Genomic DNA, 26845 nt, shown 5'->3' with positions numbered 1-26845 from the left:
GACACAAATAATCCTCTCTGTTTGTTTGGCTGCACTGTAAACAAGTTATTTGTTAAACTGTTATTAAGCAGGAAGTGTCATTACACACATTAAAGAAGACTGACCTTGTTAAAACTGCAACATATGAGAGTTGATAATGGATCATAACCTGAACAGCTGCATGTTGTTTTATGTGCCTGGTGATAACAGTTTGTGATCACACACAGGAGAATGTGGGAGATGTTGTCTTTCTTTTTCTCCTCTAATTTTTATTTTCTATATTTTATGTTTTCTTTTACTCTCTGGACAAAAAAAAACAAACAGATTTTCTTACATCACATGACCCAGACCTTCTAACTATCAGAATCTCGTCTGAGTGTACACTGTAGGTGTCTCATGTTGTAATTTCTGCGTCTCTTTTCTTCTCTGTTTAGGTGGTTGTACATTTGAAGAATCATACAGCAGCTGTGGATACAGCGTTTCCCTGGGAACCAATGGATTTACCTGGGAACAGGTTAACTCCTGGGAAAAGACAACCATGGATCCTGCCCTGCCCTCAGGTAGGACTCTTAGTTTTCCTTTACGTAGCGTATATTGTCCGCATGGGTAAGGCAGGGACACAGAGGACGGTGGTCAGATCACACACTGTCAAACTGCGGAGAAACAAACATCAGAGTCTGTTGGTGGATATAGTTGAAGATATGTTTATATTAGAGCTCCATACAGTATATAGATAGATGCCCGTGTGTTGTTTGGTTACAAAGCAGGTCAGGTTTTATATGTCTTACTGTACACTGCTGTAGAAACTGCCACATGATTGATGGATTAATTGACTGTAGGGGTCTTAATTTCCTGATATCTGGCCGATAATTATTGAACCGAGATTATGATGTTATTCCGATAAGTCTGATATCATAACAAATAGCCCCGATAAGGTATAGTATATATTTTTTGTCAGCACTGCAGTGTGGGTCGTTATTTTAATCAAGCGCTCTCACTCCTACATGAGACCTGAATGGCATGCAGTGAATGCTGCGTTCAAGTGTCATTACAATCGGAAAAACAATTTCTGGCTGAAAAAATTCATCAGAATACTCCCTCATGTCGGAAAAGTTTTGTTTGATGTCTTTTAGCAAATGTTGCTTACAGAATATCTTTACTTAGTCAAAACTGTTTTTGGTTTTGTTTAGTATTGATCTCATATTTATATGTTAGGTCATCTTATCTCCAGGTATGTTATCGGTTATCGGTATCGGCCTTTGGAAGCAGAAAGTTATTGGTATCGGTTTTAAAAAAAAGTTATCGTGCATCCCTAATTAGCTGTATTTTCCACCTTGTGAAAATTGAAACATACAAGAACACACAGTAGTGTAGCTGGGCAGGAACCAGCATTGTCATGTAACAGGTTGTGAGAACAGGTTACAAGACAACAGATTTTAAAATATGAGGTCTTTCCTAATCTAGTCATTTTGCATCCAGTGCCAGTGGAAGAATGAATGATAGTATTCAATTTTATGTTATTTGTGCGCCATTATATCACAATATAGTATATCTTGGATGTCTACTGAGCCAACTGCTGGTCAGTGTTAAAGCCTTATGCCGTTTACAGGTCTATTGATAGAATATGGTGCCTATACCTCGTCCATACACAGCTGCAGATGTAACATCATGAAATAAAAGGACGAAGACAAAGAGACTGACAGACAATTTGTTCTTGTCCTGCCTGATCAGATCTGAGGCTGTCAGGGCAGCAAGCGCTCGATAAGTCACCTATGATGAGAAGGACTTATAGGCTGTGATGGCTATCGCCCCTGACAACCACCGCCCGCAACGATAGATGAGACGGATGACTGACATGAGACATATAAACAGAGAGAGGGAGAGAAAGAGAGAGGGAGACTGGCACATTGCTCGTGTCCGTTCATTCGTATCAGATCCTCAGCTCTGATCTGACAGATCTCTCTCTCCACCACCGCTGACGTGTCAGAGACAATGATGGGACGAGATGAGACAGGGGGAGATGATGATGATGCATGAGGGCGATAATGGACACGACTGAGAGTTAATATGAGAGAGAGAGAGGGAGGGAGGGAGAGAGGGAGGATTGTTGGGTGTAATATGAGAATGAGGGGATGGCGAGTGTGTTAAGTAACTTCCTCGATGGTGACCTCACGGCCTGGACAAGGGAAGGATTCATGCATAAACTGAGGAATAAAGATCACAGCAGGTTGTTTTAATAATACATATATCAGATGACATCACAGACCTATTGAGTTTATTGACACATTATCACCGTGACACCATTGTATAGACCAATCACCAGGCTGCGTTAGATATCAACAATGTTTCCAACCCTCCAGTTCCACGGAGACGGAACAGGAGCCAACGACCTCGCCGGCTTTTTACACATTAGCATAGATTTAAATTTTAATACTGCTTCGCTGATAAACACGTCCTGTCAGTCAAAGAGGAGGATCGAAAAGGTGAATCAAAACGGACGTAAAGAAAAAGAGAGAGACGAGGCTGGAGGTGTGAAATAGGAGACGTGTGTGTGCTGTGAGTGGGAGAGATAGAGAGCCAGAAAGGGCACAAATGTGTGAGAGAATGAGACGGATAGACGGGCCATCTGATTGCCATTTGGCGTTTGTCAGAGAGAGAGAGAGAGAGAGAGAGAGAGAGAGACCCAGCTGGGTTCATGTCAGGATCTGTCTACAGAGTTATATCAGTCTGCCAACGGAGGCAGAGATGGAGATGTAAAGACAGAGACAGAGAAGTTTAACAACTTAACCTTTCCTCCTAAAGCAGAGAGAGGGAGAGAGAGGGCTATACTCATGAATTCATGTGTAAGATGTTTCATCTGATTTATGCCAATTTACAGTTTGAAAGCCTGAATGAGGATTTTGTGGCTCCACTGATGAAACCTTTTATTTTAGTTGTTTTTAAGAGCATTTTAGTCTTTGTTAGATAGTACAGAGGAGATATAACAGGAAACGGGGGAGAGAGAATTAGGGAACAGACATAAAAGTAAATGATCGTCCCTTGAAAAATAATGACACTACAAAATCTGAACAACCCACACGTAATTAGAGTTCTTGGAAGTGTTGCATTGTGGGTCCAGGTGGGTGGGAATGGGACCTGGTGCCTGCTTTTCTGTGACATCATAAAGTTGCAGAAGTCTAGCTTTATGGAGCTTTGATACAAACATGTACCTTTATACCGTATCTTTAATATAAAAATTGGAGCTTGTACAATAAGTAACTTTTTGTCCTACAGGCTTTGAACAGGTCTCACATGACTGGCAGCATATTTAAAACTGGTTTAGCAAAGGTGTTTTCAGGTGTTGATATCATGAAGGTATGGAGAGCAAACACTGTACACTTTCATCAAGAAAGTTATTTTCCTATTTTATTAAGGATCCCCATTAGCTGAAGCCGTAGCAATCAGCTAGTCTTCTTGGGTCCACAGTACACACAGATACAGTATTATAAAAAATCACACATACATATTACCATTCAAGTAGAGATATCAAATCTAACAGCCATAACAAAAGCAAACAGACAAAACAAAAACAAGTTATAATTAAAGCAGAAGTAAGCGGAATATTTGTGTTAATATGAGTCTTAAATAGTTATATCTTCCGACGGCAATCACTTACATAGTGTTTGGTCCGAAACAAAGGGCTATGGGCCGGATTTACTAAAGGTTTGCGTGTATTAAAACGTGTGCAAACACACGTGGAACCTGATCTACTAACCGGACGCACCAAGGATTGCGTCTCTCAAATGGGCAAAATAGCACGTGCAATCCATTTAGCATGTTTGGGAGGAGTAGATGCAAATCGATTTATTTAGCGCACGCAATGTGATTTACCAAACCAGGAAGAGATTGCGGTGGCTGTTTTTGCGTCTTTATTTACCACTTCTGAAAACCATGTACTAACTGATACAACTTTGCCAAAACGTATGCGTTTATTGGTTTGATACCTGTCAGAGCCCCGTGATCTTACACCTCTGCATTTCCTCACGTCTGGGTAACTCTGTAACAGTTTTTCAGCCGTGTTAAAAGTCTTTTTTGCGCCGTTACGCACGGGGCACGTCTGTCCTGCAGTGCGCTCCATTGGCTCCTCTCCTCTCCTCTCCTCTCCTCTCACCTGGCTGCTCAGCTCCGTCTCTCAGTCCTGGTCCCGGATTGAGAGACGTCACCGCTGCCTTCACCCGTCTTTGATCCCTCTGGTCAGTGGTCAGAGCGTTTAGATCCGTGTGTCCCACCTGAGCTCTCTATTAATCCACTGGATCATGGGCGGCACACACACACACACACATATTATAGGTGTGTGATTGTCGCTGCAGCTGCTGCCTGTTCGTCACTATATGACGAGTTGGGCCCTGTAGCGATTTGTGTTTATTTATCTAAACAGAGCGCGAGAGAGATGAACACACATGCTGTCATTGTATGCATCGGATCAAATGTCATTCTGTCCCTTCGTCCGTCCAGCTCTCTGTCCACTCTCTCCATGGCGGAAACGATTACCACGCGCAAAACCCTCATTTACATATTGTGGTTTGCACGTGTTTTCATTTAGCGGGTTACTCTTAGTAGATCACCTGTTTTCAAATAATGTTGGAGTTTCTTTTAAACATCAGGGTCAATATCTCAATACGAGTGAAACCTGGGAAAAATAAACTAAAGAACTAAAAGTAAAACATTAGCAGAAATACAAAATGTTAGTATTGACTAAGAAACATTTGGATGTGTATTGATACAAACAGTTAGCAACATCCAACAGTCTCACTGAAACTGATATAAAAAAAAGTCTCAAATTTGACCAGATGTGATCAGTGGACAACAAGCTCTAGGGCTCAATATTCAGATCAGTGAGGTTCCCTTGTGGTGTCAGCGCCACAGGTTTGAGTCCAGCACGCTCACGTATGCAGTGAAACCGATCCTGCTGCTTTTGTCTCCACGCTTCCATTATCGACACAGTCATCACATAATCCTCTTCCCCGCCTCACCTCCGTAATATTGATGTGGCTGATACAGTTGTCACGGAGCGTAACCCACACTCTCCACAGTGTGTAGATCTGACAAGATAGGATTGGCACCATCTCTCTCTCTCTCTCCTGCTCTCTCACTCTCTCTCCACCTCCACTTAGACATGGTTGTCATATAGTCCATAGTCCTGGCAGCTCATAGATCTCAGGCTTTAGGCATGATGGGATTGGAGTGGACGGTTTGTTAAGTTCTCCTCATCATCTCAGTATTGACTGTATCGGCAATGAATGACAAACCCCCTCCTCCCCTCCTGTCTCATAGATGCGCCTTGATGAGCGTGAGTATTTTTCCCATTTAGAAATAATAATCTTACAATCTTTATCTTTGGGCATTCATCAATTGTATGGCTAAATGTTACAATAAAAACTTTATTTAAAAAGCACTTTTAAGAACCGTGTTGTTTACAAAGTATGAATCAATATCAGTGACAGAAATGAGGCGAAGTTACAAAGGAAGGACAAACAATATAATTCAGTAGAAACAAGGACAAATGTAGACGGTTAGCTAGCAGATAAAAAGACAACATCATGTGAAATCAAGTCCATAAAAATTACTTTTAAGAAGTGACCCATCCATTTCACAGTCCAGAGTCCTGATGGTGAAAGTTTTCTCACCTTTAGGTCAGAAAATGATGAGTGATGTAATTTGAGCCACAGCTGCTTTAAAGGGGAATAATGAAGTCGGTCGCTTTTTCGCTGCTTTGGTCGCTTTCCTTCTCTGCAGAGCTCCCCCTACAGTTTTGGGGTGCATACTTTCATTGTTATAAACAACATAGCTAACTCTACTCCCTCCCCCCTGGCCCTGTGTATTTGTTTTCAACAAAGCTGGCGTGACGGCAATCCAGGGAGCGATGTCTAACGAGGTGGATATCGTTAACAAGAGATGACGGATTACCGGGCGTGTTTGTGTCGTAGTGCCATAAAGCAGTCCATGTTTCTCTCAAGACGAGATCTAGGACAGCGGGTCGGTGCTGATCTTGCAAGGTGGAAGGCGGAGAACTTCCACTCTCCCTGTAACAAGTCAAGTTTGCTTAGTTCCTCATTAAAGGTGATCAGTAAAATCTTAGGGCGCTTTCACACCAACAACAGTTGGTGCGCACTAAACAGTCCATTCGAACCAAAAGCTCTTAGTTCGGTTTGTTTTCGTCGGTGTGAAAGCATCAATCGCACTCGGGTGCCCACTAAATCAAGCGGACCGAGAACTCCAAAAAGGGGTGGTCTCGGTCCGCTTGATTCCGCACCAAATGCCAACCTCTGGTGCGGTCCCTCTGGTGTGAACGTGAACCTGGACCAACTCAGGTCTACCGGTGTATTTTCATTGAAAAGTGGGGTGTGTTTGGGCCCGCCATAGTCTCTCACGGAAAAAAAAGAAACCGCGTTTCGCCATCTATCATCTCTGCCAGTCTGCCCCTCCACCTGCCGTCTCTCTTGCGTGCGGTTGCACTGCGTACACACACACACACACACACACACACACACACACACACACACACACACATACACAGAGACAGGGGCGCATAGGTCGAGCTTGGCCTCTAATAAACGGTAAATTTATGTATCTATGTATAGCCTATATCGCGCTAATTGTACAGTGTTCTACAGTGTTGTCTCCATTGTAAAAGTCCAAATTGGCGCTTATACCGGAAGATGACGAAACGTCATTCAGCCCAATTTTGGTTCATTTGCATGTGTGAACGCGGACCACACTGCAGTCTGTATGCTACAATGTAACAATTTTACTGCCTGGAGCGGACTAAATAATCAAACTGACAGCACTCTTACATTCAATTCTAAAACAAACAGGAAGCAAGTAGAGCAGGGCGAGAGACTTTAGGTTGATGGCAGAGAGGAGGAGTTACAGTTGTCCAGCTGAGAAGATGAACATCAGGCTGGGTGATCTGGCCTCAAAGTACTGAGGACGTTCTGGGTTGAACAGTATTTTAGATTTTGCATTGATGAGTTGCCGTCCAACAGTTCACACGGTTGTGACAGTCTAAGTTAGGGCTGGGCGATATATCGATATAAAAAATATATCGATATATTTTTTAATGGGATATGGAATTTGACCATATCGCATATATCGATATAGTTCAAATTTGCGCTGTGATCCTTGCTCCATTCAGGCTGCTGATCTGGAGCTCCCTGCACTGCTCGCCGCGCTCCGCTACGCCCCTCCTCTAACTATTTTATTCATGCTTATCAGACCGCTGCTTCACCAGCTGACTGAGAGGAACGCACCGAGTCCACGTCGACCTCGTTGCCGTTAACGAGCCGAGCCGCGGCTCTAGAGGCTCAGCCAGCTGCTGTAGCACAGCTGTTAGCTGTTAGCCGTTAGCTGTTATTAGCCGTTAGCCATTAGCACGTCGTCCCCTGCAGCAGCGTCAGAGCTCCAGACCTCTGTGAGCCGCGGTGCTTTCACCAGGTTCAGCTCGTAAGGTTCGCGTTTACCCCATGGATCTATGATAATATAATACATCCATGGTTTACACACGTTTGTTTTCACTCTGGTCCAAACCGTGGGTCCGTGAGTGTCACGTGACGTTTCCATGACGACTGACCGGAAAAGACGTGGAGCACGTCACGTGACTCCAGGTTAAAAAAAAAAAAATCTCTGAGAAATAACAGAGACACAAGGCAGTTGTTGTTTTTTAGTTTTTAGTGCAGACAATTGATAGTTTTTTTTTATTTCAAGAGTGCCTTTCTATAAGACTCTGCTATAGCTGGTGTTTATGTTACAGAAATGTCTTATAATAAATTATACATGATAATGACAATATTTTCAAATTTCCAGCCAACTTTTAACATTGATCTTAGAAGAGGCCTTATGGAATCACGCCTTCTAAAATCCATTACTCCATTACTTTGATTTCAAAAAGGTACTCTTGTCAGGCAGTATTTATGTTTATATTTTGTTATTTGAGCAACTGAACATTTATTCATGAACCAGATGAAGAAACCTGTTTATTATTTATTCATTTGATTTTGCAACTGTTCAGTGAAATAGCCGGTTTCAATAAAACTACCTGTGACTTGTCATATTTGGCTTTAACTTTGACTGAACATTTGCTCTCACTTTGCGGAAAAATATCGGGATATATATCGTATATCGATATTCAGACAAAATATATCGGGATATGACTTTTGGTCCATATCGCCCAGCCCTAGTCTAAGTGTAGATGTAGATGGAACAAGATGTCTCCCAGCGTGGCTGTTTTATATAGAATGTTTTGTATATTGTGACAAGGACGTGATGTTTCCTGACAGCGCAGGTCAAAGGTCACGTACCTGTGTGCTAGAATGTGTGAGGAAGTTGGTGAAAGGTGCGGGAGAAGCTGTGACAGCAGCGTTTACTGTAGCTGACTGTATTTTTCTGTTTATTTCATGAGGTTATATTCAGCTGCTGAGTCTGACTGACTCGCACACCTCTGGTTTTCTGAGCTCAGCTCCGAGCAGCATTTTCACAATAACAAGAAAGAAGAAGGAAAAAAGCCACCGCAGTGAATTTATTTCACCGTCAAACTTTCACAAACCTGCAAATCACCAAAAGAAAAGAGGCTTTTGGGTTTGTTTTTTTCTCCATACTCACTGCCTGGCCTTGCACACACACTCTCTCTCTCTGTGTCTCTCTCTCTCTCTCTCTCTCATATCTCATACCTTTTATTACCTTCAAACCTCAGGCTGAGCGAGACAAACTCACGCGAGCAGCAAACAACAAACATCAAAGGCAGTCGATGTTTTCAGCAGCCGTCAACACGGCCACAATCTGAGGTGGGAGAAATGATCAGAGAGGAGGAGGGGGGCGAGGGGGGAGAAGGGAGTGAAGTGAAGGAGGGAGAGAGTGAAGATAGAAAGAGAGAGTTTAGAGGATGATGGAGAGAAAGGTATTATACACCAACACGTGGAGAGAAGTCGTCACCTGTGTGTTTAACCATCATCAGCATATGAAAGGCTGCGTGAGTGTTTGTTTGTATTCACGATATATACATTTGTGTGTCTGCGTAGGCATATTGTCAAATAGGAGACTTCATGTCTCACGTAAGAAAGAGAGAAAAATCCAAACTATGGGACTGAGACAAAGAAAAAGAACATCTCATTCATAAATACAGAATGGTGAGAAATTACATGTGAAAAATAAATCAATAATGAAGAACAATAATTGTCAACAAAAGACAAATAAAAAATGAAGATGAAGACAAAATGGATGTAGAGGAGAAGTAAGTGGCTCTGTCCTCACAGCAGAGCACAAAGACCGACTTCACAGGGCCAAATGAAAAACAGCACAAAAGAGAGCGACAAAGGCAGAAGGATAAGCTTCCAGAAAGATCAGTAACACTGTGAAAGGAACCAAACAGGGGACAAGGACGAAAACGAGCCCACGCACACAGACACACACACAGTTTCCTTTGATGGGTTGTTGGTCACAAGTTCATCTGAAGAGTGAAACACAATGTCTTAGTTTGTCTTTAAAGGTTTATATCAGTGTAGGCAAAGTCCATTTTTATTTTACTACTGTGTTATATAATTAGTGACCACTAGAGGGGAGAACAGTGTAGAACGACAGCACAGGAACACGACTTTGATTTATTATTGACGAATCACATCACCAGCTGATGGTTTCAAGAGCCTGAAGATCCAACAGCTCAGAAAAGGAGAAACTTCATGATAACAACACTTAACCTCAGTTGTGATGGAAATAAGGGACGTGATAGAAGACAGAAGAAAACACATGCAAAGACACAAACATACTACAAATTCATAAAACAACATCAACTTGAAAACACAACAGAAGGGAAAAGTGACGCAGCTAATGACTAATGCTAAGCTATGTAATATTGATGTCATAATAAACAAACCCGCCTGATTTTAAAACCAGTAAGTGGTAGCTATCTTAACAGCTAAGTCAGATCCGCCACTTTTTTGTGTCCCCAGAAACGTTTTGGTTGTTGCATTGACTTTGTCATTAAGTTTATATAATCACAGCATCAGTAGTGTTATGGATTAGCCTACTACTGTAAATCTGTTGATAAAACCGCAACACTGCGGTGAGTTTTTATGACAGGGAAAATATGCACTGTGAAACTGTAGGGGGAGCTCTGTAGAGAACGACCAAAACAGCGAAAAAGTGACCACTTGCATTGTTCCCCTTTAATGTCTTTTATTGATTGAGCTAATACTGTTCTGCTGTGCAGGCTCTGACCTCTTTGGTCAGTCATGTAGGCAAGAGAGCTTATATTAATGTTAATAGCCACTGTTAGCCTCTGGCGGCATAACAGAACCAGTCACTTTTGAGTACATAGTACAGGAATTAGGCTCAGATTAAAAAAAAAAAAAAGTATAGTGTTTTATTTAATTTCTCGTGTCCCTGCTCCAGTGAGCTGACTGAAACGTTTCGACTGTCACAGGAAAACAAAGAGGTAGAGTCGAGGGGCTCAGGTGGAGGTGGACAGGGACTTCATTCTCTCCCACAGGAGGAGTAATCAAAAAAGAATAGATGTCCTTGACTTTTTTTCTCCCCTCAGGCTCTAGCTGTCTCCTGCAAAAGCTGCTGTCATCTCAGACACAGAGTGTGTATATCTATCAGGCTATTGTACATATGTGTGTTCTTTGCGGCTCTCTCCTCCCTCCCTCTATATCTTTACAAAATGGTATTAAAATACATTTAAGAAGAAATAGCGACATGGACGTGTTGATAAGTCTCTGTCGAGCCCTTCTGTGAATTACACTGGATGAAGAATTTGTACCAGTCCACCCTGTTGTGAGAGGATTGAGTGACCCGATGTGGTCCTGTCTCTTTATACAACGTCATCAAAATCTCTAGACCACTAGGCTATATGTCATCTAGCAGCAGAACTTAAAGCAGAAGTAAGTGATATATTTGTGTTAATATAAGTCTTAAATAGTTATATCTTCCGACAGCAATCACTTACATAGAGTGTTTGGTCTGAAACACGGGTCTGTCAGTCCCTCTGCTCTGCTCTGAGTCGAGGAGAAAACATTTATCGTATCCTACAGTTTTTATCCAATGAGGAGAGAGAACGGCATGCAGGGCTGTGTGTGCAGCCAAGGGACGCCGTGAATGTGGCGACGTAGGGACGAGGACTGTTATGGTGCGTTCAAGGAAACTCGTATTTTTCCGACCGTGAAGTCGTACCAGATCGATCTGGTACGAGTTCACGGGTCGGAAGTTACGAGTGGCCGTTATAGTGACTTTCACCGGTAAAACAGGTCGGAAAAACACGAGTGGGTTGCCTGGAACGCTACAAAGTCGTAAGTTGTGACTTGAAGCTGTAATTTACGATTTCAAAAGCCTGCCTGGAACGCAGCATTAGCCAAAACGACCGGACCACTTACTTCTGCTTTAACTACAGGTCAGGGCAACTGGATTAATGGCGTACCTCCGCAGAGCGGCGCTGCGAACCCCTACGCTGTAGACTGTGTGGACCTCCAAAAAATTGTAACTACGCGCCAAGGCGATGCAGACCACAAGGGCTGTGATTGGTCTGCTTCACCTATCGTTAACAACAGCCTCTTTGGATGATTACATTTCCCTTGTTCAATTTGTTGTTTGACAGGTTTGACAACAAAACGTTTTTTTTTTATTTCTTCTTCTTTAGTTTGCAGGTTACATGTATTTTGCAGAAAATGACAATACAAAACCTAGCTAACACAAGAGGTTTGGTATTTGTGTGTGTGTGTGTGTACCCTGTTGTTTGCGCTGACTGACAATTCAGGACCCAAACTGTGTTGCAGAAAGCTCACAGCTCTGCCTCCATTCTCTGTTTTCACTTTCATTCCTTCAGTTTTTCTTCCCCCCTCCCGCTCTCTCCCTCTCTCTCTCTCTATCTGCACCTTCTTTCTTTCCTCCTGAGGCGTCTTTGTCCTAAATTTGCCTCTCACTTTCCATCAATGTTTTTTTTTTGGGGGGGGGGGGTTTGACAGGTTGACAGAAAAGTATGTTTGAACTACAGCAAATGTCTTGAGTTGTATTTTGACGTTTCTTCTTGTATCTGTGTGTTTTTGTCGTGTGCGTGTGTGTGTGTGTCTGCTTGTCAGTGTTCCCTAGTTTCACTTTGAGAAGCTGAAAACAAATCAGTACTAATCAGCGAGTACCTCACCAGTCGGTTTTGACACATACTTAGACATGCACGCACGCATGCACGCACACACACACACACACACACACACACACACACACACACACACACACACACACACACACACACACACACACACACACGATTGTTGCAATATGGCTGTGACACACTATAATTCAGAAGTCTATTACTGATGGCAGTTTAAACAAGGCATGATAGTGTGTGTGTGTGTGTGTGTGTGTGTGTGAAGTGGCTGCTGATGGGTACAGAGGTTAAATACCCCGTCTGCTTTTTTGGTCTGTGGTGGTGATTCGAGGGCCCTTGTCGGGGGCGGACTTGATTGCATTTGTGATTTGTGGGTGGCTGTGGCAGTGAGGTAGAGCTGCTCAAATGACAAATGCTGCAAAGCAATAATAACACATTGACAGGGTGACGGACAGCCGTGGTGTAAATCCCCCCCACCCACCTGTTCTCCCCGTGTTAATGGACAAAGTTTCACTCTGGGTTTGGATGTGGAGGTGACGTCATTATTTTAGCAGCAGAATTGCTGATGAGTTAAGTTTAATCAAACTGAAGAATGAATAAAGATGAATGTTAAGATTCCTTATTTGACTTCTCAGCTGTGGCTATGTTGGTGTCTTGATGTTTTTCCAATCTCTATGGAAACGGCAGGACAGTCAACTCAACTGTAGCTGTGTCTCAGGACTAGGGCTGTTTTGCCCAAGAATAAAATCCAGATTTTCGACTACGATTACGATTTATTTGTGAAATTACAAACTATACTAAAATGTGATGTCAAACGACTGCCTTCCACAGATTGGCCAGAGCGTTGTCACTGGAAGAGTTGTGAGTGTGACGTCCAACACAATAATTAAACCCGCTCATTTTAAAAACACACCGACAACAGCGCCCACTGATCTGTACTGGAACTGTTGTTATTCTTTCACCTGAGTTAAATGAAATGCCGACATGCTTGTAGTTTGAGGTGTGAGGGGAGAGCGTGATGTGAGGAAGGCGGCAGAAGTCATTTCGGTAACCCATGGCAGCCCAGATACATGAACGGGGGCTGTACTGTACATAGTTAAAGTGAAAAATCGTTTTTACAATTTACATGTTTTTAACATTGTCCTAAGTAAACAATCCGATTACGATTAAAAACCGATTAATCTAACAGGCACTCAGGACTAAATGCATCACAGTAATGCTATCAGTGCCGTCCTTCAAATGCAGCCTTTAACCCTTAAGTTGACAGATCCGTCCACCAACAATGTATGTTTGTATGATTTTCCTATCCACTAAATGTTATTATTTTAATATTCAGTCATTGGTTATTAATAAGTGTGTGTCACACTTTTGCCCCTTGAAAATGACGGCAGGTGCAGATGATTGCGTTGTTTTACAGCAGCATTTATTTACTGGTCACTGGGAACGACATTTGTCCACGTTAGCGTCAGACAGACCTCAGACTTCCTGTCACTGACAAAGTTTGAACTCTCAGCAAAGTAACTGGTGAATAAAATGTGATATAGGGAAGAAAGAAAAAAAAACCTTTTAAAAGTCGATTCTACAGGAAACTTTTCCGAAATAGCGACAAGTAAAAAGTCCTGTTAAATTTTAAACAGCACTTTCCTTTTAGGATAAGCAAGGGTGATTTAGAATCAAGGCTCTTGGTGAATCGTTGCTCTGAGGGCTGTGAGGAGCTGTCAGTCTCCTTCACAGTGAAGCCATTACTGCAGCTCTACATCCACAGAGAGAGTATGAGACGAAGATAGATGGATTACCTGACTGCTAAAATCCCTTTGTAACTCCGACTGCAGCAGATAGAGCTGTCAGCGACAGACGCAAAAATGGCAGCAGGAGATAAGAGAAACGGGATGAAGGGAAGATGAGTGAGTGACGGAGAGAGGGGAAAGATGATTGTGATGGTGGTGGTGGCAACGGGCGGGGGTGAATGAATACTGGGCTGAATAGATCGTTGCTATATATAGGAAGAGCAGCTATGTGAGTGAAACACGAGTGACGGGGGAAATGGGATCATTTCACACGACTTAGAAAAACACATCACTTGGAGAAGAAAATCCGAACAGTGGTGAAAACGAGCTGAAAGTTTAGTTTGGGTTAAAGCCAACGATGGAATCTCAGAGGAGGAGGAGAAGAAGAAGAAAGAACAGAGTGACAGGAAGAGATAAATAACTTGTGAAGAACAAACTACTGATGAGTAGATGTCTTTTGTTGATCAAACAGGACGTTTTTTCCCCTTGTTTTTCTTGGATCATTTCTATGTTTTGCTTCTCTCTTTGACCCTCCCTCAGACTGAACCCTTTACCATGCAGTGTCCGTACACCTGAGGTGGCACTCACAGCAGTGGAGGGCAGGTAAACAGCGGCCCAGACTCACTGCAGAAGAAAAACATCAAACTCTTGTTTCAGACAGAATAAACATGAATACATGGTTTCTGTGCCCTGTCAGTCAGATGCAGCCAGTCTTGTATAGAGGACTAGTAGAAGTTAAAGTCAAATTTAACTAAAAGTCCTAAGTATATGATATTTACTGTACTGAAAAACAAATTTTCTGATATTAATTGCGATTAAATGCAATTAAACTTTTGATAATGAACTTAAAGCAGAAGTAAGTGATCTGGTCGTTTTGGCTAACTTCTGTCAGCCGATGGAGTTAGCAGTCCCCGCCCTCGTCCCTACGTCACCACATGCACGCGCATCCCTTGGCTGCACACACATAGAGGACCGCCTCTTTATGCTGTTCTCTCTCCTCATTGGATAAAGGTTGTAGGATACAAGGACAGACTGACAGACCCGTGTTTCAGACCAAACACTCTTCTTCATTGTCTGATTTGATTGATACTTGTTGTGACATCACAAAGTCCCAGAAATGATAACAACTGGTTTTAAGACTCAGTTTCTGAATGCAGGCTGGATGTGGAAGTGATGCAGTATGTGGAAAGTGTTGGATGGGATAAACCAAACTAGAAACCAGACCGAAACAAAAACATGGTGCCATCAGGAGGGAGTAAGAGGGAGTGGGGACTGACATCCAGCTGTTCAATACCCCTGGGAGACTAGCCAGGTGCTCCCAGTTAACAGACTCCGCCTAGCAGCAAGATACCTGCAAGACAACAAACAGAACAACAGATGAGGGGAAAAAACACACACACACCCAGCAGGAGGTCACAGCATCATGGTGCTTTCAGTGTTTCTGTGTGGCTGAGTGTAGTTCTCTTGAGGCAAAAATAAAACAAACAAATAACAAACAAATCATTAAAATAATATTAATATCAATTGATCTGCTGCGGAGTTGTGTTTGAATAATTGGACCACACACTTCTTCTGAGCCTTTATCGCTCCACAGCAGTTTGTGTTTATAAGATTAGTTAAAAATTACATCAGATCCCAAGTCTTTATGCCCGTGTCAATTTCACATTTTTCTAATTTCAGACTCTTTAAACTACACAGACACATACACGAATACACAGAAAGTATACAAGTGCATGCAGAGTCTTTTATCTACGTCTAACTTCTCTGCAGAGGAAAATCAGGCAAACAGCTGATTGAAAGAAAACAGAGAGACGTAACACTCGCACACAATTTATCAGGGCGAGCAGTAAATGCCCATTTTTAAGACCAAGCCACCGTATAAAAGCCTCAGATCACAGAAGTAATGGGTCCCTGTGGGCCAGTGATAACTCTGTGTTCACGTGTGTGTTTGTGTGTGTGTAAAGAGAGAGAGAGCAAAATGAATGGGACAAACACTGAGCGAGAGGCAATAATGTTTGAAAATGACAGACAGCCTGGAAGAAAAGGGGCTGATAAACACAGAGTGAGAGAGAAAGAGACGCCATCATTGGCCTCTGTTTCATTTTCCATCTCTGCAGCTCCATCTGATCTGAGCCCCTGATGTGTTTCTTTCTTCATTTGCAGTTAGTGGTTAGATGATCTGCTCCACACCCAGCTGCTATTGCTGTGTATTATGAGCCGAATGTGCCCTAGAACCCACTGATAGTGTGTGTGTGTGTGTGTGTGTGTGTGTCTGCCTGCCGTTGAAGATGAGTAAAAGTACACACACAGCAATGTCAAAATACCACCTAACAAGATAAAGTCCTGCAGGTATTAATGGAGGTGGTAAATTAACAGCGAACGTTAGCACAAGTATAGCTGTTCAGTTCATTCTTTGCTCCAGTGGTTGGGTTTGAGAGGAGAGAGAGCATAAAGAGCAGATGACTGATTCTGATGACTGGTAGTTGAAGTAGTGTACTATTATTATTATTATTATTATTATTATTATTATTATTATTATTAGTATTAGTAGTAGTAGTAGTAGTAGTAGTAGTAGTAGTAGTATTATTCAACATCAACCTTTATTCTTTTAGTCACTAACACCAGTCTCAGATGTGGGAAGCATTGACTCTTTGTCTTTTCTTCTCCTGAAGTTGTTATTCACAAGTTAAATCCATTTCAACATAACACGTTTTGTGAGTGTTATCACTGTTTTTTGTTTAAATATACAATATTTTCAATATTCAATATTTAATTTTGGTCGTATAAAATGTCCACAGTAGCAGGGATACATTGCGTTTACGTTATGTCTGTGTTGATGATATGCCGGATGTTTGTTCCCAATGGAGGGATGTTGTCGAGGGAACTTCCCTTAAAGGGATATTCCGGCGTAAGTTAAACCTATGGTCCAATGCACCGTAACACCGAGTTAGACCCCCCCTCGCGAGATGACGTCTGATTACCGCTAGCTTTTCTAGTTGTAGCAACTTTAGCAAGTCTATTTTCTCCACACGCAAACCGCAATCAAAAAGCCACTCATAGCCACAAATAATGCTCAGAACAACACCAAACGTCATCAACAGTACAAACAGGGTCCCAGCACATAATACAAGGCATCAAACATCTGTTAGCTTAGCCTGGTTTCTATTGAAAAGAAACGAAAACAACTCACCCACCCTCCTCCAGTTATGCATTATACAGCAACTTTCTGCGTCCAGCATAGCGCCCCGCACTGACAAAACACACTATCATCTCAATCACTTGGTCAGAACTAATATAACTTTTGTAGTGAATTGTGCAGCACTTGAGAAATGTACTGAAGTTACTTACTTGTCTCCAGTGTGTGTGTGTGTGTGTGTGTGTGTGTGTGCGCCAGTGATGTTGGGTTATAAAAATAGCCATTAATAGGCTGAGCAATTTTCTGCTTGACGTAAATGAAGGAAAAGCGCTTGAACAGAGGCAGAAAACGGTTTGTGTTTCATTGTTAAGCTCAGTGGCTGCAAGATCCAGAATACTTGGAACTCAATTCACCATCTGAGGTACGGAGGGCCAGGCCACACTTTACTTTTTTGCTTTTCAAACTGTGTTTTTATTGTTTCCCACTTGAGTATTTTAAATGAACATTAAGAGCTGCCTCTGTCAGAGAGTCACGGTGCAGAGAGTAGTTACAGGAAGAGCAGCTTCACTCACTCTTATGAGAAAACATTTGCTTCATGAAATCGCTGTCAATATTTCAAAACCACAGATTGTTCTGTCAATAACGAGCTTCTAGTCCACGAGCCGGCGCTTTGAGATGACTCAACTGTGTGAAATGCAGCTCTTTATCAACGCCATACTAAAAGGCATCAGAAGTGATTGTACACATGTGATGATGCATGGCACAGGGTAATACATGAATACATTAAAGAAAATTGCATCAACCGCACACACACACACACAGCAGCATGTCTTATTTAGAGATGGATATAGAGACCAACAGAAGCTCAGTGAAGGCTGCACACATACAAGCACCATCATATATGTGTGTGTACTGTATATATATATATATATATATATATATATATATATATATATATATATATATATATATATATATATATGTATTAATGTTAGAAGGCGTGAAAGTGACATTTATGCACGTGAAATTACGATCATAAAGTCTCACACAGGCCTGGACTGTTGCATTATATAGTGTAATTCTGTTAGTGTTCACTGACGTGTTTTGAGAATGAAGGCAGTAAACCTGAAGCCGTGAGCACTAAGTCTGTCGTGACCTCGGCTGTGACTGCGATGAGGAACATGAAATTTTCACAGCAGCTTTTAAACACGCAGATAATAAGTTTATGTACAAGTCACCGAGCTGCGGCTTCACATCCACCTGCAGGCCGCCACAAACAGCTGTAATAAAAAACGTAATAACACTGCACGGTGACAAAGACATTGAAAACCAAATTGTGTCATTCTGAGAATAAAATCAAAACATTCGAAAAAATAAGGTTGTGACGTGACGAGGGGAAAAAAAACATGAAGAGAATCAAATGATAATTTTTGGTTACGTGTTGTTTCAAAGGAGAAATATCAGAAGATTTAAATGAGGTTGTTCTGTAGCACAGGGTTTATACTAAGTAGAGAATTCAGGCTCATCATCATCATGATCATCAGCCTGATTAGCATCATCACCATCATCATCATCATCATCATCAACATCATCATCATCATCATCATAACCAGGTCATTGAAAAGATTGTGAAGAAGCTGAGTCTTTTCTGTTGTAAGATAAACAGCAGCTCACCTGGTGCTTTGTAATTTCAGATGTCTTGTTCTCCTCACCACGGCCCTGCTGCTCCATCCTGCTTCCTGTGTGGAAATGATCAAATCAGTAATCTACCAGTAATAATATCTGGTGAATTATTCCTGTGATGTGACTGACACTGATACATTAGACTGCTTGGTCTTTTTTATCAACAGATATGATTGTCTCTCTCGTCTCCGTTACCACCTAACAAATCACTCACTGGTCAAGTGAAAATATTTAACAGAAAAAAAAAATTAAAAAAAACAAATACAGAGTGCATATACTCTATATGCAGAATAGGATTTATATAACTTTATACCATTTAAGAGTTAATCTAATTGACAAATTGTATCTGTAGATACAGAATTCTCTATCCCATGAATGTAATATAATAATAATGATGATGATGATGATAATAATAATACAAGTAACAAATATGACAACATCATGATAGACAGACAGATACATAACATATTTCTCTGTGATAGGGAATAAATGAATAAGGATGTGTACATGCACAAAGTGTTGCTCTTGATGAATGAAACCAGTTGTGAAAGTTAAAACCATGACAAATCCGCGCTGAGCTTCTGCCTCCTGGAAGTATTATAAACTAATAATGGCAATAAACTATTCTTCATCAATATTTCATGTGCCTGCTGGCATACTAGCGGGGTATTAGCCTGTGGAGCTGTGAGGCAGAACGATCCATATTACCCAGAGGCCTCCTCTCTCCGACTCGTCTGAACTTCACGAGCTGCAGCCTTGAACTGTTGTCATCAGTCGACAGTGATGCGTTTAATATGTGAGTGTTTACGTTTCGTCAACTGGGCTTTTACTTGGAAAGTCAGAGAGTGTGTCCCATACAAAAAGGTATACTTAATTTCCATATATAAATGTACAGAATGAACAAGTACAAATATATTTATATATAAAATAATGTATAGAACCTGTTGGAAAATGAAACAGTCATGTATTGAATCAGATATATAAGAATTTTCATTGTGTGTTTACTGAAGTACTGTTATGTGCCAAATTTATATTAAGGAGGCTCAGATCTCTTGACATCTGCAGTAAGATGCTGCAGATGTTTTATCAGTCTGTGGTGGCAAGTGTGTATATGTGTGTGTATACTGCAGTCTACTGGGGAGGCAGTATCAGACACAAGGATGCAAGGCGACTGGACAGATTAGTTTAGAAAGCTGGCCGTATGATTGGAGCCACAATGGACGGATGCAATGGAGAGATGCACACTGAAGATGTTAGGGGCCATTGTAAACAGCTCAGATCATCCACTTCCATCCACACCTTGATGGACCCAAAAAACGGCAGTGGTGGATGGCTCCTCTCTCTTCAATGCAGGACAGAGAGATACAGAAGATCATTTCAATGTAAAGAAGAACAAGAAGTCCTTGAGGTAATGGTATGGCCCCCACAGAGCCCTCTGTCTGGGATTACATGAAGTGACAGAAGGATTTGAGGAGGCCTACTTCCGCAGAATATCTATGGTTATTAGTTGTTTGGAAAGACCTACCAGCTGATTTAGATTTAGATTAGGATTTTGTATCTTGTTAATTGATAATAAACTATATCAGAAAAGGGGAGGAAAGCCAGCACACTCACGATCCCTTTGACAAATTTTTATTACAGGACAGGCAAGCACAGACGTTTCAACCAAAGTCTTTTTCAATGTGAAAAAGTCACATAGATGAGGGGGGCAAAACTATAAGCAAAATAAATCTGAAAGGTTTTCAGATGATTAAGTTCAGATAAAGTCTGCTCATATTTTTCGATGTTCATGAGGAAGGAGAGGCAGCTGTGACATTTCTGAAGGTCACAGGGACAGACGTCGTCCAGACGTAGCATCTGTGAGCCGCCCATCAGAGCCGCTCATCCTGAGCTGCCGCTGTTGTTTACTCTGGATGTGTGTTCACTCTGTTTTTTATTGTTTATTGTGTCATTTCAAACCATTTTCTGCTCAGAGTGAATTTGCGTTTTTCCCGTTTGTCTTTGTAATTCGATCCGTTTCATTTGCATGAAAATGTAGGAAGGAAGCCGTCAGCTTGTGAGTGCTCTGTTTGTCTCCTCCCGTCTCTTGTTTTGTTACCTGTCAACTCATCATCACACACACACACACACACACACACACACACACACACACACGCACACACACGCACACATACGCACACACACTGTCAGCATGACTTCTCAAATGAGGCTTGAGAAGGCAAATAACCACGATGGGGAACGTGTGGAAATGCAGAAGTCATTAAAAAGCCAATTACCCACAGGTTCAGTGCTACAGGGGGAAGATCAGGGAATAGAGAGGAGAGCAATCGTAAACCCACTGATATATGGAAACCAAGTGTGTGTGTGTGTTTGTGTTGTGTGAGAATGTGTTATATTTGCCCCTTTGTATTTTCTGTGTATCAGTTTATCAGTGTGTATGCAACACGTCACTGTGTGAGCAGATTTGATGTTGTATGGATCAGTGTGTGTGTGTGTGTGTGTTTGTGTGTAAGAGTGTGTGTGCATGTGTGTGTGCTTGTCCAAATGAAGAATGGGTGTTTAATTCACTGTCATAAATCTGTGTTGCTTGAAACAATATTAAACTTTATTACCATTTTTCACATTCACTTTACGACCAAATAAACAAACTCTCTCACACACACACACACACACACACACACACACACACACACACACACACACACACACACACACACACACACACACACACACACACACACACACACACACACACACACACACACACACACACACACACACACACACACACGTATGCAATACAAGCCAGTGCAAGTGTGTGTGTGAGGTCAAACCAACCTACTAGCTACACACATACCTACACACACACTAAGATTTATCATTTCACACACACTGGTAATTATCTCTTGGCTCCAGAGATGTGGGGAAAGTTCACATAATTACACTGGTCACACACACACTCACTCACACACTTCACTTCAGCCCTGAGTGGCGCTGCGGCACCATGGGGTCGTCTTCATTAGAGGGAAATACCACTGAACTTCAGCTCCCCTATGAAAGTTTTATGAAAAGGCCAGATTGAGTTTTGAGCGTGAGAGGAATGAGAACAGCTGCGGTGGATTTGAGTCTGCTGCGGATTCAGGATGTAACGTGATCCAGTCGGGGCCGAGGCTCCGCCCCTCCACCTCGCAGGATTCTGTCTGTTTTTTTTTGGTGTAGTTTTAGCTTTGATTGATGAGATCCCAAAAGTGTCTGCTCATAGTCTGAATGTGAGACGTTTAGGGGTACATAGTCTGCAGGCTGTGGTGTCTTCCAGCATGTCGGGCATTCAGAAATCTGGGGACATCTGTCACAATATGTCTGTAAATCGTAGTGTCTTCTAATAGTCTGTATGGGATGTGTTCAGGAGGCATCTGTAAATTGTAATGTCTGCCAAACGTTCTGTGGCACTGGTGACATGTGAGGCCTTTTAGGACATGTGTAAATTGTAGTGTCAAACATGTTTGCATGTGAGGTGCTCAGGGGACATCTGCATCAGTGTGTGTGTGTGTGTGTAGAGGTGCTGACTATAGCTCTACATAAACCCATGAAGAACAAACTTCAGTAGCTCAGAGGAAGAGATTCCCTCCTTCACCTCTGTTACTGTTCACTTTCTTCTTCACTTTTCTGATCCCTTTCATTTCCATCCCTCCGTCCTAACTTGCTTTCTCTCCAGTCTGTCTCTCTCCTCTCTCACTCCTTCAACCTCGTCTGTCTTGATAAACTGTGACACCTCAGGCCTGCACATACTCCTCTTACAATGTGTTGTTTCCTCCGACACACACACACACACACACACACACACACACACACACACACACACACACACACACACACACACACACACACACACACACACACACACACACACACACACACACACTGATGGATGAGACACCTTGGGGTAAAACAGAAGACAACCTCCCATCCATTGTCTCTGGTGTCAGCGGTCACATGCTCAGTCTTCGATCTCCTATAGGTCAACCCAACCTGTGACCCACACAGCAAGGGCTTTTGGGATTTAGAGTTCCCACGGGTCAAATCTAACACAGGGATTTACTCTCTGCCACTGTGTGTGTGTGACTTATAGGCTGCCTATTGATTAGCTCTCTATGGGAGAAACAGAAAGGTTCCCCCCAAAGGCCTGATCAATAACGCCAATCTCCCTGTCTTTACCACCTTATTAGGGAAGGATTATAGCAGCTCCACTACGGCCCGCGGGCACACGTGTGTGTCGGAGACACTTCATCCATCCCTTCCTTATTTAACAGCAGAGCAGCCTCCACGCTGTGAATACAGATCAGTGAGTGGGGAACATGTCTCTACTTCTTGTAGAGGGCAGGGATCTACAGTAGTTGTGTGTGCACGGACATTTTTTCTTCTTCTAAACTAAAGGATAAAATACGTTTATTGATTATTTGTATTTTTTGTCTTTGTAAAAATGTTGTAAAGGTTCAAGATCAGCTCTGTCAAGATACATTTTAACCTTTACAGTTGTGTCTCTCTGCATTTTGCCTATAGAAGTAAAATTTTGCTGATTGTTGACCAGTCAGTCTGTTAAGTGACAGGGCCATGTGGATAAACAGTCTGATTCTGGCTCTGATACGGTAACAATGTGTTGGCTGTTCAGTCTGAGGCTCCTCAATGACTAAAGTCCATTGATGTAGCAGGTTGTAGTTAGCATAGAATCAAGAACCGAGTAGGTGAACACAGGTGAAGCCATTGTGGAAACATCCAGTCAGAAGTTAGGCAAAGTTAATACGATAGATAGATAGATAGATAGATAGATAGATAGATAGATAGATAGATAGATAGATAGATAGATAGATAGATAGATAGATAGATAGATCTGATCATATACTACACTTGTACTCAGCACTAGACTTCTACAGTGTATTTGATTTAATTGTACAAATGGAGTTGACTTCATAGAAGATGGTGAAACATCAGCTATTTACAGTGTTAGATACTGCAGTGTTGCATGTGCTGATAACCTGCTTTAAGAGACCACTGAGCTTTTTTGTTAGTTTTTTTGTGGAAAAATCAACAGCTGTGGAAAATAAATGGATCCTCGATCTCTCCCAGCTGCACACCTGTATTTGAAGCCTGCAGCAGACTCACCTGCAGAGAGCTACATCTGCAATTCTTTGCTTAATAGAAACTCACATTACTCTGCCTGTGAAAAGTCCTGGTCACCGCTCAGTCACACTGAAACGAGTCTTTAAAGACGTGGAGAGAAAATTTGACAGAGATGAGATACGATATGAAACAGACAAACACACACACAGGAGCGTCATGATGGACATTTTCAGGCCACATGTGGACACACATTGTCTCAGCATGACAACAAATCACATCTCTATCGCTGCGTTTGAAAAACCTGACGTCAAAATTACAAATGTAAACCGAACCCTCAGATGGTGGAAGAGCTGCGAGAGCTCCTGCTCAGAGCTCAGAGGACATCTTAATCCAAAAGACGACAGACACAAAACACCCGATAAGGAGAATGAAAGAGATTTAAGAGCTACACGGCAAAAAAAAAGAAAAGAAAAAAAGACAGCCGTCTTGAGCAAAGACCCCAGGGAGCCATCTGAGCCCATGGTACTGTGTGAACATCTTGCATCAATGTTGTGTTTCAACAGAAAATCTGGGAATGTAATTGATCTATTAAAGAGCGATTTAGTCTGGGCTCCGTCATGCTTTGTTGCACAAACTCTTTTTCATGTCTGAACCTCAAAACGTCATTGTTTGTAAAAAAGTTTGTCACGGAGCTTCTGTAGATAAAGTTTTTTTTTTCAGGCTGCTGAGAATTGTCCTGATAGGAGATTACACAAACAGACATCAGCTGTTATCTCAAACACACACAGATTCGGCCTCAGACATGATGTGAAATTAAATGTAACGTCACAACACGCATATAATACACACAACGGACACACACAGGGTCAGTCACACTATGATAAAGATGTGGAGATGAGTTGAGATCTGAGATGAAACACACGGTCACAACACACACACAAGACAAACATAACACACAATGCATTTTTTGTAATGATTCAAATATTATTGTGTCAAATATGTGTTGGAGCTCAACATTGAATAACTTCACTCTCAGTGCAGCACTGCAGTAAACCTTTGGAAAATGAAGATAAAATAGATACAAATAATGAGAAAAGGACAAAAGCCTACAGTGAATAATTACATACTTTCTGTTTTCAAGCTCCTGTGTGGAGCAAACCCTCACTCAGGTGAGATAAGGACTGAAGTGAGCAGCTGCAGGGCAGATCAGCTGATTCCTAACTTGATCCAAATTGGAAGAATTGTCCAATACCAGACAATACAACTCAGGACATAATCTAACCTGTGGACCCCGATGCTTAATGCAAACACTTAAAGGAAAAACATCGTACTACATATTTCTCAGGTGAACGTTGACCTTTCACCTCCTGTGTTGTCACCTTAAAACAACTCCTCTCCCTTCGCCTCTCTCTCTTTGTCTCTCTTTCTAACACTTTGTAACATTCGCCTCTGAAGCCCCTCCCACCACCAGGTGCTGAAACATTCAGCTTTGGCATTTTGTACAAATAAAGCAAAGTGGCCGAGCGCAATGTAAACTAATGTAAATGCATTATAAAGGCCGTTTACCACAGTTTGGAAAGAAATGACAAAGTTCTAAAGTTCTACACACACATGCACACATCGGGTGTACACACACACACGCACACACACACACACACACACCACCTGCTCCATTTGCTGTAATAGGGGTAAATGAATTAGATTTTGATGCTTTAAAAGCTTTTTTCTTTCGGCGCATATTGGAAGTAAATTTCACTTTAATGGTGAAGTGTCTGTGTTTACAAGCCACTGATGATGGAGAGAGACTGGGAGAGAGAGGGAGGGAGGGAGGCGGGGAGGGGAGGGAGAGAGGGACAAGAAGGTATGCAGCAGGGAGAGAAAGAAAGATGGATCATGAATTGATTTTTTTTAAATGGAGGGAGGGAATAGGGAGGGAGAGGAGGGAGAGAGAGAGGGGGCGGGGTGCTCACGTTCAGATGGATGGATGAGTTGTTTGCATTTATGGTTTGGCCCATTGCCCCGATAATGGCACTTCAATTATTGATTTGTCACTTATCAGATTACAGCAAAGCGAAGAGACAGACAGAGAGAGAGAGAGAGAGGGGATAGGAGTGAGAGAGAGAGTGAGAAAGAGAGGACAGGGGGACGGTGCAGTGAGATGAGATAAACAGTCACATTGACAGATGAATACAGATGTAGGAGACGGATGAAAAAATATTTTAAGATCCATGTTTTCCTCTTCTCCTGTGTTTTATTGGAAGTATTTTTCAGTTGAACTTTTTTTTTTGGTGTAGGGAGGTGTGGGTGAGACAAATAGAGATGAAAAGAATGTGAATGAATGAGCGTTGGAGCAATCGGGGCATGAGGAGGACGAGTGTGTGTGTGCGATGTGGTGATGCTGAAGATGCAGGACCATTACCCATTCAGGACACTCACCATATGGGTTCCAGCACTGTGTGTGTGTGTCTGTCTCTGTATGTGCGTGTGTGTCCTCGGGGAGAAGTGGATGCACTAAATGTGTGAAATGGACCAATGTGATGTATGTGTGTCTGACTCGAGTGATCCTTTTTGCCATGATGACTATGATGATGAAGATGATGATGATGAAACAGTTTAGTGTATTTTGTCATCCAGCTCGACTCCTGGCTGCAGCTAATGCTCCTGTTGTTATCTCCTCCCTCCCTCTCTTACCTCCTCCTGTTCCCTCTCAGTCATTCCCTTTTCAATTTAAAGTGATTAACTTGCCTGAAGTACAATAATTTAACACAACATGTATAATGTTTTTTTTATATATATATTCAAATTTTTCATCCTTTTCTCGCTGCTTTTTATTTCTCTCTCTTTCCCTCGCTCATTCTTCTTATCATTCATTTGGAAAACTGTGGGGGAAAGAGAGAGAGAGAGAGACTTTGTTATTGTCAGTTATAGAGAAATCTGAAAAACCAGATGTTACTACTGGAGAAGAAATGACAAATATCACGTCCTCACACGATCTCAAGTAGAAAGGTGGGC

General features: G+C 42.0%; 1 protein-coding gene across 1 annotated transcript in view; it reads left to right on the top strand.

Annotated features, from left to right (window-relative positions):
* Positions 1 to 418: 418 nt before the first annotated feature.
* The window catches only part of ptprt (protein tyrosine phosphatase receptor type T), a gene marked incomplete at its 3' end in the record, with an annotated part of 280480 nt that continues 254053 nt past the window's right edge, over positions 419 to 26845 (top strand). Inside the window, exon 1 of the mRNA XM_083971093.1 lies at positions 419 to 539. Coding sequence (XP_083827219.1) covers positions 518 to 539 — 22 coding nt within the window. The 5' untranslated portion in view covers positions 419 to 517. The remainder of the gene's footprint in view (positions 540 to 26845) is intronic.

Source organism: Trachurus trachurus (genome assembly GCF_905171665.1).
Source record: "Trachurus trachurus genome assembly, chromosome: 5".
Lineage (NCBI taxonomy): Eukaryota > Metazoa > Chordata > Actinopteri > Carangiformes > Carangidae > Trachurus > Trachurus trachurus.
This window is presented reverse-complemented; position numbering and strand designations above follow the sequence as displayed.